The 15,758-nt window shown below is 43.5% G+C and overlaps 2 protein-coding genes across 2 annotated transcripts in view; one reads left to right on the top strand and one right to left on the bottom strand.

Annotated features, from left to right (window-relative positions):
* The window catches only part of LOC135715125 (uncharacterized), a gene marked incomplete at its 5' end in the record, with an annotated part of 29,237 nt that overhangs the window by 2,472 nt on the left and 11,007 nt on the right, over positions 1-15,758 (bottom strand). The gene's annotated exons all lie outside the window — the stretch shown is intronic.
* LOC135715128 (uncharacterized) lies at positions 8,066-14,317 on the top strand. The gene is made up of 3 exons (XM_065238536.1): positions 8,066-8,300; positions 13,213-13,420; positions 13,492-14,317. The coding sequence occupies exons 1-3, from the start codon at positions 8,293-8,295 to the stop codon at positions 13,672-13,674; spliced, it is 399 nt and encodes a 132-aa protein (XP_065094608.1). The 5' UTR covers positions 8,066-8,292; the 3' UTR covers positions 13,675-14,317.

The following is a 15,758-nucleotide window of genomic DNA, read 5'->3' as shown; positions in this document are numbered from 1 at the left end:
TCAGCGCAGCAGGCCTGAGTTCAGCCCCAGTCGGCGCTGCCGGGATGTTCTGAATCATAACATCTCTGATCACGCCTTCCATCGGAAGGGAAGCAAAGCCGTTGGTCCCCGGTTCATAAGTTTATGGATCGATAGGTAGGGTCCAGGTGTGGGAGCTGCCGTCAGTTGCATTGGTACTCAGCACGGAAAAACAAGATCGACGGAAAACTAACCAAAGGAAAAAAAATGTTGGGGGTGTCACGGGATATCGCATTCCGATGTCTTCTTGGAACAGAAATATGGTTGACAAGGGATTCCAATTTACGAGAACAGTATATCGCATTTATGGCTGAATACCTGGGGATATGCGAAGGGTCAAAGACGTCAGAAAGGAGTCGATCAAATGGTGTTATCTATCCCATTATACCATACCATATTGGTGGTCAAGGAGGCGAGTACCACCACCAAGGTCAGAGTTGTCTTCGACGTTTCATGCATGTCCATAAACGATGTTCTTCTGGTGGGCCAGTTGTGCAGGAGGATATGAAGGAAATCATCCTACGGAGCCGAACAAAGCAGATTCTTCTCGTATCGGATGCTGAGAAAATGTTACGGCAAATCCTTACTACGTAGGTGATCCACCACTGCAGTCGATATTCTTCTGGTTTTCACTTGATGAGGATATTACGGTATACGAGCTGGAAACCGTAATGTATGGAACCAAACCTGCTCCCTATCTGACAACTCGTATGCTTCAGCAGTTGGCAGCTGGTAACGAAATTCGTTTTCCGCTTGCATCACGAGCAATTCGTGAGGACGTCTACACGGACGACGTAATCACTGGTGCGGACGAGTTAAATACAGTTCCTAGATAACGGAGATGATGGAATGCGGTGGATTCAAGCTCAGGAAATGGTAATGCAATATTCCCGCAGTTTTGGAAGGCGTGCCTATGCAGAATATGGCTATTCGCGAGGGGGGCGACTCTATCTAAGATGCAGGAATTTTTTTGCTTTGCTGTTGTATGATGCGTGCGTGCTTGATAGATAGAGAGAAGATTGATGAGGATTTTAAAGATTTCCTGCAAAAATGTGGAGAGCGATGTGAGTAGATGAATTTAGGTGCAAGAGATGAAAAAAGATTTTTTTGTAGATTGATTCGCTAGCGTGAGATTTTTCGACCATCTAAAATTGGGGCTATTCGTGACAGTAACGAAATGAACTTGAATCCCGATTAATCTGCCAAAACTTTGGACCTGACATGGATGCTCACTACCGATACTTTGATTTTACAGTTTGAAGTTCCTCAGTTAGATCCTGATGGTCCACTATCAATACGACATATCTGTTCATTGCTGCGTTATTCGATCCTCTTTGCTTGATCAGTGCCACGACAGCATCTTCCAATATTTTTATGCAGCATCTGTGGACGTTAGAAGACAGGAACGGGAACCGCTTGGAATGAGATGAACTAATACCTCGAACGGTGAGTGAGAGTTGGTAAAAATTTCACGGGAAACTTCCAATTCTCAACGAAATTCGCATCGACCGTAGTTTTATTACTCCCAATGCGGGACAGGACGGTGAAGGTCCGACTTTTGTCATCCCTATCAAATGTATTTCCACTCCGAAGTCATCCCAAGGCTAGAACTATGCAGTGACTTACTCTTGTTCCAGCTGTACGACAACGTCAAGACCTCGACAGAGTTATCAGTTTCAGCTTGCTTTTGGACGTATCCAACGTGTGTATTGTGTTGGATTGATTCTGCTCTCGTAACATGGTCCACCTTCGTTGCCAACAGGGTGGCGAAAATCCAAGGCTTCATCGATGAATAGAAATGGAGGCACGTACCAGGAAAGAACAATCCAGCAGATCTTATATCCCGTGAAGTTTCTCCCGAAAACATTGTCCACAACGAGTTCTGGTGGGAAGGTTCAAATTCGTTAAAGACAGCAGAGGAAGGGAAGCGTCGCACAGCAGTCACTTGTACAGTATCACCTATTGCAACGTATTCGGACCTGATTCGACGAACAGCGTACTGGCTGCGTTTAATAGAACTTCTGTGAGCCCCAAGAAAGGTGCATTCAAAGAATTGATTTCTAACCACTACGGAGTTGAGAACTACTGAGTACACGGATAGAAATATCCTTATACCTTTTGGCAAATTTCCATTGCTGATTATTCATAAAATGTATAAGTCAACTAATAAGCAGACGCCTTGCAAAAAGTTAATAAAGATCATGTGCCAAATGAAATGTATAAGCGGTCACACATACCTATGTGGTTTGTCTTATGGAATGAATAAGGCTGATGCTTTGGCAAAAATGTATAAGTGAAACACATGAATTAAATAATTGATTTTCGTTTCGTGTATGCTATTGTTCGCAGCGTGCAGAAGTCTTTCCCAAATAATATATGGCGTTAACAAAAGGAGAATCAGTATAAAGAAAGTCACCGTTGAGGTGCTTTCACCTGTACGTTTGCAAGAAAGGGTTAATAAGAGTAGGGGGGACGGCTGAAGAACTCAAATGGACTGAAAAGCACCAAACATCCATCCACGCCACCAGTTAACCCATATCATAGTGAAACATTTTCATGAGCGGTAATAACACGCCGGGCCCCAACTATTATTGGGAGCGATTCTGCCGCAATTCTGGCCTCTTTGTGGGAGGAATGGTGTCAGAGAGGTCAATGCCTTAGATGCTATCGTACCAAACCTACTACAGTGCAACAATTCATGGGATAGTTGGCATCATCTCGTGTAACAGTAACCCGACCGTTCACAAAAATAGGTGTAGACTGCTTTGGCCCCGTCTACATCCGACCAGCTCCTAGGCGCGCAGCTGCGAAGGCTTACGTAGCAGTGTTTATCTTTCTCTGTGCCAAAGCAGTAAACTTGAAGCTCGTTTCCAACCATTCAACAGAGCGGTTCATGCAAGGCTTGTGACGATTTGTGTCGCGACGAGAAAAATGCTCCGATATCTTTTCGGATAATCACTCAAAATTTGTAGGCGCTAGGAACCAATCGACAGAACTTTTCCGATCATTGAAGGATCGAGAACACCACGAATGAATCACCACCGAGGTCGTCAAGGACGGTATTCAATGGAATACCATTCCCCTGAGTACTCCACACTTTGGAGGGCTCTGGGAGGCAGCTGTCCGGTCGGCCAACAATTTCAAAAAGCAACCTATTTTCAAAAAGTAGACTAAAGTGGTAATTTCTATACGATAGATGAGAAGGTGAGAGAATAGAGTTGATAGTTCCGTTAGAAAACGGCAGTGTGGAAATTGTGTATAGAGAGTAGAAAGCGAGCAAGGACAACTTTGAGGAAGGTACGAATCGGGTTGATCATCTTTCTTTACCAAACTCCCCAGTTGGAGAGGAATGGTGAGCTGAAGATCGTCGTCTATTATAATTGGTAAAGTGTTGTTAATAAATAAATAATAATGATAATTATAATTGAATCAAATTTAACCTCGCATGTTGGTACTGAGGCAGCTCTTGCTTCGACTATAGAAGTAGTCAGAGATTCAAGAGCATAATTAACATCATTTTTGGTTTGCAAAGGAATGTTTGGATTGAAGCTATATTCCATAGATGTTCGATGTTGCTCCCAATCAGCTCTATAGTAATTGAAAGTAGAGCTATTGGGATTATAAATTAGTTCTTGGGGTATTTCAAAAGTTACTGGAAGGTGATCATAACCCAAGTCAGCATGGGTATCCAATTGGCTAAAAATTTGACATGAATCAGTTAAGACCAAATCAATAGTGGAGGGATTTCTTGCTGAAGAAAAGCATGTTGGGCAGTTTGGATATTGAATAGTGTAATAACCCCCAGAACAATCATCAAACAGAATATTGCCATTGAAATTGTTTTGAGCATTATTCCATGAGCGGTATTTTGCATTAAAATCACCAATAATGAAGAATTCAGACCTATGACGGGATAGTTTCTGAAGGTAACCCTTGAGAAAAATTCTTTTGCTGGCTTACGCATTGAAATGGCAAATAGGCTGGTTAGTTGCCCAAATTTTTAACAGAATTTCCCAAAATTTCAAAAACTTTGGATTCAAATGAAGAAAGAATGTAATGTTTGAATCATCTGTGAACAATGATGGCAGCGCCACCACAGGCTTCATTAAGACGATCATTTCTATTAATGGAATAATTTGCTTCCTTTTTAACCTTATGGTCAGGTTTAAGGAACGTTTCAGTTATAACGGCAATATGCACGTTATGAACTCTCAAAAAGTTAAATAGCTCGTCTTCATTATCTTTAAGATATCAAGCATTCCAATTTAAAAATTTTAATTACTCAATTTTAAAGTCATGACGATATTGTTCGCAAATTTTACTCCAGTTTGAATAGCATCAAACATGGAGTTAGATTTAAATATATCAGCAATCATGTCAATCAATGATTTCTGTAAAAAAAAATCATTTAAGGAGCAGTAATGCTTCCGAAGTCAAAATTTGCAACATTTCAGTTAGAATTACGTTGGCTAGCATTTTGATTTTTACCCGTTGCAATAGCACCATAGGTAGCTCCATTTACTCGCTGAACATTGTTAGCAGCGAGGGGAGTAGGTATAGATGAAGAATTTGAAGCAGGGGTAATATTTGTATTGTAGAATTTGTTCCTCGCTGACCGTTGTTAACAGCAGAAGAATTTGTACCTGTTGGAAACGTGGAGCGTTTTCTACCTGCGCTTAGAACGAGGTTGTAGGATAGCTTTGCGAGTCTTACTTTCCCAAAAATTGGATTTGTGGTTTTCACCACAATTTGAACATTTAAATTTCTTATTATCTTCCTTCACAGGACAGTCGTCCTTTGCGTGAGAGGAATCACCACAATTCATGCATTTAGCTGGAATGTCGTAATTTTTGGTTCCGTGAACCCATCCCTGGCACTTACGGCACTGGGTGAGGTTTTGGAAATTTCCTCCAGTTTTCCCTAAGTGTTCCCACTTCACTCGGACAAGGAGCATAAGGCTAGCTTTTTCTAAGGGCTTAAGCTTGTTTAGTTCACTAGACTTGAAGTGAACGAAATAAAAAATCATTAGAAATCTTGTTGCGCGAATCGCCTGGACGGGATTTCATTTTCATTTTGATTACTCGGATTGGCACAACTCCAAGTAATTTGGCCAGTTCATCTTTGATCGGATCCAGAGATTCACCACTGGGCAAATCTTTCATGACAACCTTGAACACACGTTCAGTTTTGGTGTCGTAAGTAAAAGAAAATATGCTGCTTCTCAGTAAGATACTTGAGGAGACATTTGAATCCGTCCAAGGTTTCAGCCAATACACGGCATTCACCTCGTCGGCCAATTTGCAGTGAAAACTTAAATTTCACGAAGTTCAAAAGTTCCATGCGAAGCGCATGGAAATAGGAAGTGGTTATCACAAAGTTTACTAGAATTTTTCCTGGATGATGGATCATTCTCATCATCCGTGAGCAAATCAAATTAATTTCATCGGAAGGGAGATCAATAGATTGCCCTTTTCTTTTGCGCTTAGGCACCATGGCGGCAGTAAAACTTTTATCTAAATCGACTCCCAAGCAGATTATATGATAATCTGAAGGATCGAAGAGGAATTTTCCAAATAGATATCTTAGAAGGATTACCTCGGGTAGGGTCCAAACAAGGATTGAAGAGGAATAAGAGTCAAACAGGGTAGAAAATCTACAGATATTGAGCACTGAAAAGTGCTGCTTAAATTTGTTGTAGCTTTAGGTAGTAGTAACACTTCCTTCAGCAAAAAGCCGATAATCCAACATTTGTTTCTTGGAGTACTTATCGGATCTTCTTTCAACCACTTCGTCAACCGAGCAAAAATTTCGCAAATGCGCCACACACAATCAAATTTGTAATTCGACTTTGTGGCATCGCCCGGCAACACTGGTCAGCCTGGCTTCCATCGGGTCGTCGTCGAAGAAAAAGAACTCAAGCTGTCAATCTTTGCTACGTAGCTATCAACGCGCGAACGTGGTTGTTTTTCTATTGAAAGTAAAAATAAAGATTTTAAGTATTTCGTAACTAATCGTTCTTTATTCCGTGTCCGATCATTACATTGGTGACCCGCGACGTCGCGAATCTAAAAGTTTCGGTCCGATTTCACGGTTTTCCGCCGAAATTCGATCTCAAAGCCGAAACTAGCCTCAAAATGCCGGACGATAATGGGAGCAACGCAGCAGCATCTGTCGCGGTAAAACTACCGGATTTTTGGAAAACTGATCCGGCTATGTGGTTTGCGCAATCGGAAGCGCAATTCCACCTTGCGAAAATCGTCAATGATGAAATCAAGTTTTACCACATCGTGGCCAAAGTGGATCAATCGGTTATATGTCACATAGCCGATTTGGTAGCTGCTCCTCCAGCGGAAAATAAATACAAAACAGTGAAAGATCGCCTAATTGCTCGCTTCGCCCTGTCTGCTGAAAGCCGCTTCGAACAGCTGCTGGGGGCCCACGATCTTGGCGATATGCGCCCAACGCATCTGTTAGCAAAGATGAGAGAGTTGTCGATGGGTTTGGGCGTGGATAACAATCTGCTCAAAATGATTTTCATTCAACGCCTCCCGGCAAACATTCGACCAATTCTCACATGCCACGATGGTACCATCGAGAAGTTGGCTGAAATGGCAGACAAGATCACCGACGCCTCCAACGGTCAGTCCTCCGCAGTTGCCATGGTGCACAACGAACCAACGCACAGCAACAGTGGTGAAAGGAAGCTAGCAGAGCAGATCGAACTTCTCACAGTGGAAATCCGACGCCTGAAGGCTCCCAACCCTGAGCGAGGCCGTTCGTTTTCGTGAAACCGAAGTGGTTCTCGTTCGTCATCACGATCCGGACTGTGCTGGTACCATAGGAAATATGGAAACGATGCTCAGCGGTGCCGAGAACCGTTTTCATGGAGCTCAAAAAACTAGCATCCTCCCCAACATCATCGGCGGTGGTGGCCGGAGTGTCGGAAAGTCGCCGAATGGTAATTTTTGACAGGACGAACAATACACGCTTTCTAATCGACACTGGATCGGACGTCACAATATTGCCTGCCTCCAGGAGAGATCGATTGAACGGTACCGTTATACAACAGCTCCACGCAGCCAACGGAAGTAGAATTCGGACATTTGGAACGAATTTTATTCCTGTCTACCTAGGATTGAGACGAAGATTCACCTGGAATTTCCTCGTTGCTGAAGTGACGATGCCAATAATCGGTGCTGATTTTTTGGCGCACTTCGGCATACTCGTCGATTTGAAAAACCAAAAACTGATAGATGGCCAGACAGGATTGAAGTCTTCTGGAGGTATGATGACTGCTGCTCTGCACAGTGTAACACTTGTTGGTGCCGATCATCCGTTCCACGATTTGTTAATGGAGTACCGGGAAATAACTCTGCCATCGACGCTTCGTTCTGTCACGCAGTGTGACGTAACCCATCACATAGTTACTCGTGGACCACCCGTGGCGTCTAAAGTTCGACGAATGCATCCGGACAAAGTTAAAGCTGCTAAGGAAGAGTTTCGCCTTATGTGTGATCTAGGAATATGCAGACCATCGAGTAGCAGTTGGGCAAGTCCTTTGCATTGTGTGCTGAAAAAGAACGGGAAATGGCGTTTCGTTGGTGACTACCGTCGCTTAAATCATATCACTACACCTGACCGTTATCCTTTACCGCACATCCACGATTTGCTGCATTCTCGACCATGCTAAAAATATAAAAATTTTGAAATTTATTTAAAATTTCAAAATTTTTATTTTGAAAAATTACTAATACGCATCACAAAACAAATATAAATTTAGTAAGAATTTAACCAACCGATTTCATTTGATTCTGTTTATGTGATTTGGTGAACTAACTGGAATTGAATTCAAATTGGGTTATCTTTAATAAACAATATGCAAAGTAAACTATGTTGGACTGTTCCTACACTATGCCAAACTCACCTATACCAACCGACTTAATTCTTTCTTCTGACTGACTATTTCCTATTCTAAATACCGATTACTTCAGAAATATCTGAAAAAATTTTTTTACTCCTGACATATCAGGAAAATTCTTAAACCGAACCGAATTACTCCAATTAACGAATTGGAAAACATCATTTCTTACCGAACTAACTAAATTACCGAAAAGCATACCAAAATCATGCACGCCCAATTCTGATCCTAACAGTCAACATAGTCACCCTATTCAGACGTTACAAAACGTTTCGCGGAATGTCAAAAAATCTACTGTGAAAACTCTACTGTGGGAGGTCAATACTCAAAAGAAATCAAAAATGAAAAGCTAAAACATGCGGAGGTAAGTATAATGGAATATTTTACTAATTTTGCAAGTATTTTCAGCAGAATACGCTATCTACGGTGAAAATTTTGGCTGAAACTATTGTGCTACGAATGTATCATATGAAAAATTAACGAGAACTAAGGCTAATGAGTGGAAAAGTGCTAAAACTAAGATTGTGAAGAACAAACAAAATACTGTGGGATGATCTCTACTGTTCTGTTGAGAACAAAAGGATACCGTTATATTGCGAGAAGAAGGGCTTCGATTTCACGGTCAAGGTCGTTTGGTCTGATCGAACAGACTAGACTGACACAGTCGAAGCAGAATTTGTCAACAACGTGAGGCAACCAAATGGACTTCTCGAACGTTGGACGATTTGCCGTAGCACCTCCAAGAGTATTTTTGGGCAGTTCAGCTGATTTGTATTTGTGCATCAGGCGGATGCACCGTCATAGCTGGACATTAAGGTCTCTTTCTGATTGAGCAAAGACTAACGACAAAGTGTTGCCTTTGCTTGTGAGGCCGATTTGTCCACAACGTGAGGGAACACAAGGACTTCTCGAACGTTGGACTTGTTGCCGTAGCACCTTCAAGAGTGTTTTATTTTAGGCAGTGGTGTCTTCTTTGTTTATGTGCATCAGGCAGATGCACCGTCATAGCTGTGGTTTCTTTTTTTTTTTCATTTTAGGCCTTTTTTAGAAAAGACCCATGAAACGTACCAGGGATTCTTTGTCCTTCCTCATTTTCGAGGACATAGGTGTTGGTTCCGAGAGCAGACAGTATTCGTGCGCGAGTATATTTGGTTCCAAATTTGCCAACAAAGTGCTTTGCTTTATCGGACAAATGCACGTCACGTTTATAGACGATGTCACCGGGTTTAAAGGTGTGTTTTTCGTTCGATCTTAAATTATACGGTCGTGAGTAACGATTATACGCATCCTGGATATTTTTACGAACTAGTTCGTATAACTTTCGAGCCTCTTCACTTCGGTGGGACGAAACATTGTCGCTTTCCGAGTCAAACTCTCGCAAATGATCATATTCGCTGCCTGTGCTTATCATATTTCGGCCAAAATTGATAAAGTACGGTGTAAAACCAGTACTTTCGTGCACACTGGTACGGATTGCGGCGGCGATTTTGGGCACAGATTCATCCCAGTTACGGTGATCTGCTTGCTGATTCAACGCGCAACGTATGGCCGTTACAATAACACGGTTTACTCTTTCGGCCGGATTCGGGCTTGGGTGATACACCGCAAGATTCCATTGCGTCACACCGTAGGTTTTTAAAAGTTTCCTGAACATTTCACACTGGAAGACATTTGCATTATCGGTTATACAGATCGATGGCGCTCCAAATAGAGTAAACACAAGGTTCTCCATGACGGCACAGACTCCTGGAGCCGTAGCTGTTCTCATGCATTGAGCCAGCACAAATTTTGAGAAAAAATCACAGATCACAAGGATCCATACATTTCCTTTCCGTGACTTCGGGTAAGGACCTAGGAAATCGATGGATATTAGTTCCCATGGACGACTACAAAGTTTTGGCTTGCCACAAGGCGGACGTACGTTCATATTTGGAACCTTGGACTCCTTACAGACTTGGCAACTACTGCAAAATCGTCTGACTTCACTTGCCATCCTGGGCCAATAGTAGCGTTCACGAACTTTTTCGAGAGTTTTGAGGAATCCCATGTGAGCCAAGTCATGAATTTCTTTAATAGTTGGTTTTCTCTCATAAAAAGGCAGGACTTCTTTCCATCGGAACGCTGGGTCTTCCGGTAGTGTCGAATTGGATACAAACTTGAAAATTCGACTATTGAGGATTTTGAAATCCGGATATTTATCGGGGTGCTGTTCAACTTGTTGCTTCAAACCTTCGATGTATGGATCAGGGAGTTGACAGTCTACGACGAAAATGCTGCGGCTGAGAGCATCGGCCGGTATGTTTTCCGAGCCTTTTTTGTATTGAAGTTCCACGTCGTATTTCGACAGTTTCAATGCCCATCGAGCGATGCGTGGGCTTTTTGATTCAATGCTCATCGTTTGCAGGAAGGTTAGGGACATCGCATCTGTTTGAACCACGAAGCGATTCCCTTCGACAAAATGTCGAAAGTTTTCTACGCTCAGTAGTACCGCCAGACATTCCCTTTCGGTGGCACTATATTTCCGTTGGGTACTCGATAACTTTTTCGAGTAGTACGCGATGCACTTACGTTCTCCGTTTTGAATCTGGACCAAGACAGAACCGATGGCCAAGTCCGAGCTGTCGGTCTCAATTATGAAGGGTAGTGAAAAATCGGGGTTAGCTAAAATCGGTGAGGATACTAGAGCTTCTTTTAATCGCTGAAGGGCATTATCGGCTTCCATCGTCCACTCGAACTTTCGACGCCCTTTCTTAAGCAAATCGCTGATGGGTACGGTGATTTCGGAATAGTTTCTTATGAACTTTTGATAAAAGCCAGCAAGACCGAGCAATCGCCGAACGTCTTTTACTGTTCGAGGTACAGGGTAGTCCAAAACGGGCTGGATTTTTGAGACATCCATCGACAACCCATCTTCGGACAATACATACCCGAGATATTTGATACTTTTCTGGCAGAACTTTGACTTTAGGATGTTTATAGTCAAGCCTGCTTGTGCTAAGCGTTCGCCAACGCATTGGATCAGTCGAAGATGTTCCTCGAACGATTCTGAAACGATTATTATATCGTCCAAGTAGACGTAAACGAATGGCTCTAGATCGTGACCAAGTACCTTCACCATTAAACGAGCCATAGTGGCCGGCGCGTTCGTTAAACCAAAGGGCATAACCTTGAAGCGGTATAGGCCCTTGTTAGTCCTAAAGGCCGTTTTGTTCTTGGCGTCGTCGTCGAGCTCGACCTGATAGTAAGACTCGGTCAAGTCTATAACCGAAAAGTAGCGTGAGCGTTTGATCCGCTGCAGGATTACGGTCATATTCGGGATTGGGAACTCGTCCCGTTTAGTTAGAGAATTCAACCGCCGAGAATCTAGGCAAATGCGCCATTTGCCGGTTGGTTTTTTTTATCGGCAATAGTGGATTGGCGAAGTCTGCGGATCCTTCACACTCCTCTATCACATCAAGGCTAAGTAGTCTGTTCATTTCGTCATCAATGACCGCTTCTACTGCTGGAGACCATCGATACGCTGGAATTCGTCTCGCTGTGGCCCCGGGTACAAGTTCTATGGAGTGTTTCAATAACGGTGTCCTACCCAATTTTCCTTCTTGAGTCATCGGAAGATGTTGGATAGCCTGAAACAGTTCCGTACTCTGCGTGGGAGATAATTGGTGTTCCGTTTCAATTTCACAAGCGTTTTCGATTCGTGTTGTGGGGATTTCCACTGTCGGCATCTCGAGACTTTCATCCTCTTCTCGAGGCTCGCTGACCGGCGTAGGATTAGCTGCTGGAACCACATGGAAACAGATGCGACCCTCGTCGTCACCAAAATAGTCCTCGATGTAATTCAGGCTTTGATCTTCGGAGAGGGTTGGACCTGATGGATCATTTGGACAAGCAACCAGTTGGAAATGGAAAGCTGATAAGAAGTCAATTCCTAGGATCAAGACCTTAGAGATCTCTGGTACTACTAGAGTAGGGATTACTCTCGTGTCACCTTGATATCTGTACGGGACATTCACATATCCTAAACAGGTATACGGTGTCCGATCTGCGGTAAATATTTTTAAATTACAGTTCTGGATTTTTAATCCAAGACGGCTGATAAGGCTAGGTGAGCTGATGATTGACACACTTGCTCCAGTGTCTGCTAGTCCTTCTACCTGAGTATCGAGAATTGAAACAGTCAGATGAGGACAACGTCGGAAGCTGGTCTGTATGACGAAGGTCTGGTTAACTCGAGAAAACGGGGAATTGGGAACCTTTGCGATAACGTTGGTAGGAGCTCGGTTCCCACGAATCTCCTCCTCTAATCGTTTTTTGATTTCGGATTGAAAGCTGGCCTAATGTCATGTTGTTGCGGACATCGAAAAGCGGTTGTCTCCGGGTGTCCACACATATGACAAAATATGGCCTTCTTTTGATCACATTCCCTCCAGAGATGTCCCGATTTACGGCAATTCCAGCAGAGTGGTTTCGCTCGCTCATCCTTACTGGTAGCTTGTGCAGATTGGTCGTTTGTGTTGCTGTTGGCTCCCTTACGTACAAGTTCCCTTCCAAAGCATCGAACCGGTAACACAGTTGTGCTAGGTGTTCCAACGAGGTGACTTCCTCCAAAGCTAACCGTCGTTTATATGACATTTTCATGTTCTCGACTACAATGTCAAACTTTTCCTCGTCGGAGATCCTTTTATTCATCCGCTGGGACAAATTTTCAATGTCTGTGAGGAACGCACTAAACAGTTCGTTAGGACGCTGTTTCCTGTTGCGAAGATCTTCCTTTATGAAACGATCCCGATTAGGATTGTCGTACCTCATGCAAAGATAGTACAACAGAGTGTCCCACGAATTGAATTTCGGTTCGTAAGCAGAATACCACACGTACGCATCTTCTTTGAAGAGGAGATGTGCATGGGTTCTCAACTCTTCTTTGGAGATTTGATACGACCGACTTAACAGATTGATCTGTCGCAGAAAGTCAACCACAGGAGTTGGATTAGCATCCCCCGCGAACTTAGGCCATTTCTCCATAATGTTACACGTTTGATGTGGCAATCTCCCGCGGCTCAGTTGGTTTGGTGCTCCATTATTCATCGCTTGAGGATTCGGGTTAAAGATTGAAGGGTCGTTCATCTGTACGAAGGGTTCATTACGTTGATCTCTAACGGTTGGTCCGCCGGGTCTTCTAGGAGCTCCAGAGTTATGAAAACTCGGCCAAGAGTTTCGTAGAACGTTCCTAAACGCTTGAGGGGTCTCGTTATTGATTTGCTCTGATCTATTCTCAGGTTGATTGGATCTTCCCGCGCACGGCAATTGCAGCGGGGCTGGCACTCTCGGTGGAACCGGAGCAGATTCTTCTCCCACGGATCCACGAGAAATACGAGACACTTCCGGATCATGTATGCCTACATCAGCTATTTTCTGAGCAAGATTGTTAACAACAGTATCCCGATCGATTTGCCGGTTAGGTGCATTGCTCAAAAGCTGACGAACGTAAGTTTGCACATAATTTTGTATTTCAGATACGTGTATATAGTTAAGTGACGTTTCACTCGCATTTACAGGTCCGACTGCTGGTGAAATTCCTCCTGGCTGGTGAACGGACCCATTTTGCAAAGTCTCGTTGGATTCACCGGAGGGTGTACGAACACCATCATTCCTATGCCCCAAAACATTTGACTGCATCGTCCGGAACGAACCTGGGTTTGAAACAGATGGCTGAAACACTCGATGCAGGGGAGCAGTAGAATGTGCCACTGGCGCTGAATCAACCGTCACATCTGGTCTAGATCCTCCCGTAGAAAAAGTCGGCTGGACAGTGGAATTCAACAACGGAGCCAGGTCATCACCTGTCAAACGGAAAGCTCCATTTGGAGGCTGATTCTGCGATGCATGAACACTAGCGTTGTTCTCCATTTGGTCTGGTCCGTCGAGGTCATCATCCCAAAACGGATTCGAACTGTTTTGTCGATTAGCCGTTGCCACAGGCTCAGAGAAACCCGTAGAATACAAGGTCTGCACCCGGGATGTCGCAAACGGATTCTGCACTCCTCTCTCCACCCGCGTGCTGGATGTAACACCCCGAAAAGGCAATTGAAATCCTTCGGCCGAAAGTTGGAATCTCGCAGCCTGGTGAAATTCAGCCTGCAAGTTATTTGGTGCCGGGAAGCGGCTATCCAGTGAGAACCTAGTTTCCCGTCTTGGACTCCCGGTTGAGGCCATCATTTGATCCGCCCAGACAAGACGCTGCGTACGCTCCGTATTGATACCTCCTACAGCCCCCTCCATGGAATCGGCAGATTCCGAACCAGGCGGCGTTACCAGAGTCCGCTGAGAATTCGCAGTACGGTTTTGATTTAGATGATCATCCACACTGTACTGTACATTAGCCATTTTCAAAACTCCACAATCAAGATAGTTCAAATTATAGAACGAGAAAAAAAAACTTAACTTTTAAGGGTATTGACTATTATTAAAACCGAATTCAAATTTTTTCCGAACTTAACTAAATTTTACCAAACTAACCAAATCCAAATTGACCTAGCTTATCAAAACTGCAGAAAGTTTGTAATCTTAAATTCAATTCCAATTAGTCTTCTAATCCTACTGTACGAAATCCAATTCACTTCTCAAAATCACAACTAATTCAAGCAAAAATTTCCGACTAAGTCACCAAATCGTTAAAGCCCTGTTTTGAGGGCCCCACGTTGGGCGCCAAATGTAACGTTCTTGTCTCGTCTAAAGAAAACGGCTTATGCGCCACCTCCAGATAGAAGGACCGTTATCTCTGACCAATAGCCCGGCATGAGACTGCCTTCTCAAGGCAGGTCAATACAGTTTTTAAGCGAACCGAACAACTACAAATTGACCCAACCGATGAAGCAAACTTAACCGTATTACTCGAGTGATTACTGTACCAAAAGAACCAATTTAGCTATTGCAATAATATCGAGCAGTAGTGGTGTGTGTCTTAGCGAAATAGACCAACCAATTCACCAATAATCATACAATTCGCCGCGAACAGGTGAAGTGTGTACTAAAATAGAAGTATTCAGTCTTGTTTCATAATTTCAACGCAAAAATGGAAGAAAAGAAAAAGATAAGATTATCAGGTTTGTTTCAAGCTTTACAACTAAGCAAAAGAATTTAAAATTTATTATTATTTACTTTATCAGGTTTAATATCCAAAGGAAAACCCTATCTTCTAGTGGGTGACGTCACGTCTAGCTCTGAATAATACTTTTCATTCGTAGGAAAATTCAAACAACTTTCTTCGGTCAATTTATTCTTCGGAAACAGTACACTTCTTCTGCGCGGTGACGGTCCCACGTGGTCCGGCGACGAAGACCGACGACGTCTGGAAAGTTCCAACTACGATAGCTACGGGCCCGTTTTTAGAAGCGGATTATTTATCTTGACCGTTATCGAATGGACTCGGCTAAACCCGTGGGTATCGACTGGTTCAGGGTGAATGCGTCCCTGTATTCAGCGGAGTGACGAGCACGTTGACGAGGCTCGATGTCGTACCACTTGGCAAAACGGGCAAAAATTGGGAACTCGAGCAGTGCTACACGCTCGAGTAAGCCTGAACGCAAACCGTAGTTTCGTTCACCGACAGAGGTCCAATTAAAATCTCGAGTATCAATTTATATTGCGCGCGCAAACGGTCGTTGGACGGGTATAAACCTTCCGTCACACAGGGTCTACTAAACAGTGACTTACCGCTTCTGTTCCGACTTGGGTTGCAGACAAACCTTGATTCGCCTGGGAAGGTGACCCGAGGTACTTCGGTCAAACCTTCACTCGACTGGGAGGTGACCAGATACGGCGG

The sequence above is a fragment of the Ochlerotatus camptorhynchus genome, unplaced genomic scaffold, assembly GCF_037179485.1.
Source record: "Ochlerotatus camptorhynchus isolate MF236.1 unplaced genomic scaffold, CSIRO-AGI_Acam_v1.1 ptg000815l, whole genome shotgun sequence".
Classification (NCBI taxonomy): Eukaryota; Metazoa; Arthropoda; class Insecta; order Diptera; family Culicidae; genus Ochlerotatus; species Ochlerotatus camptorhynchus.
Note: the sequence above shows the minus strand (reverse complement) of the source record. Positions and strands in the feature narration are given on the sequence as shown.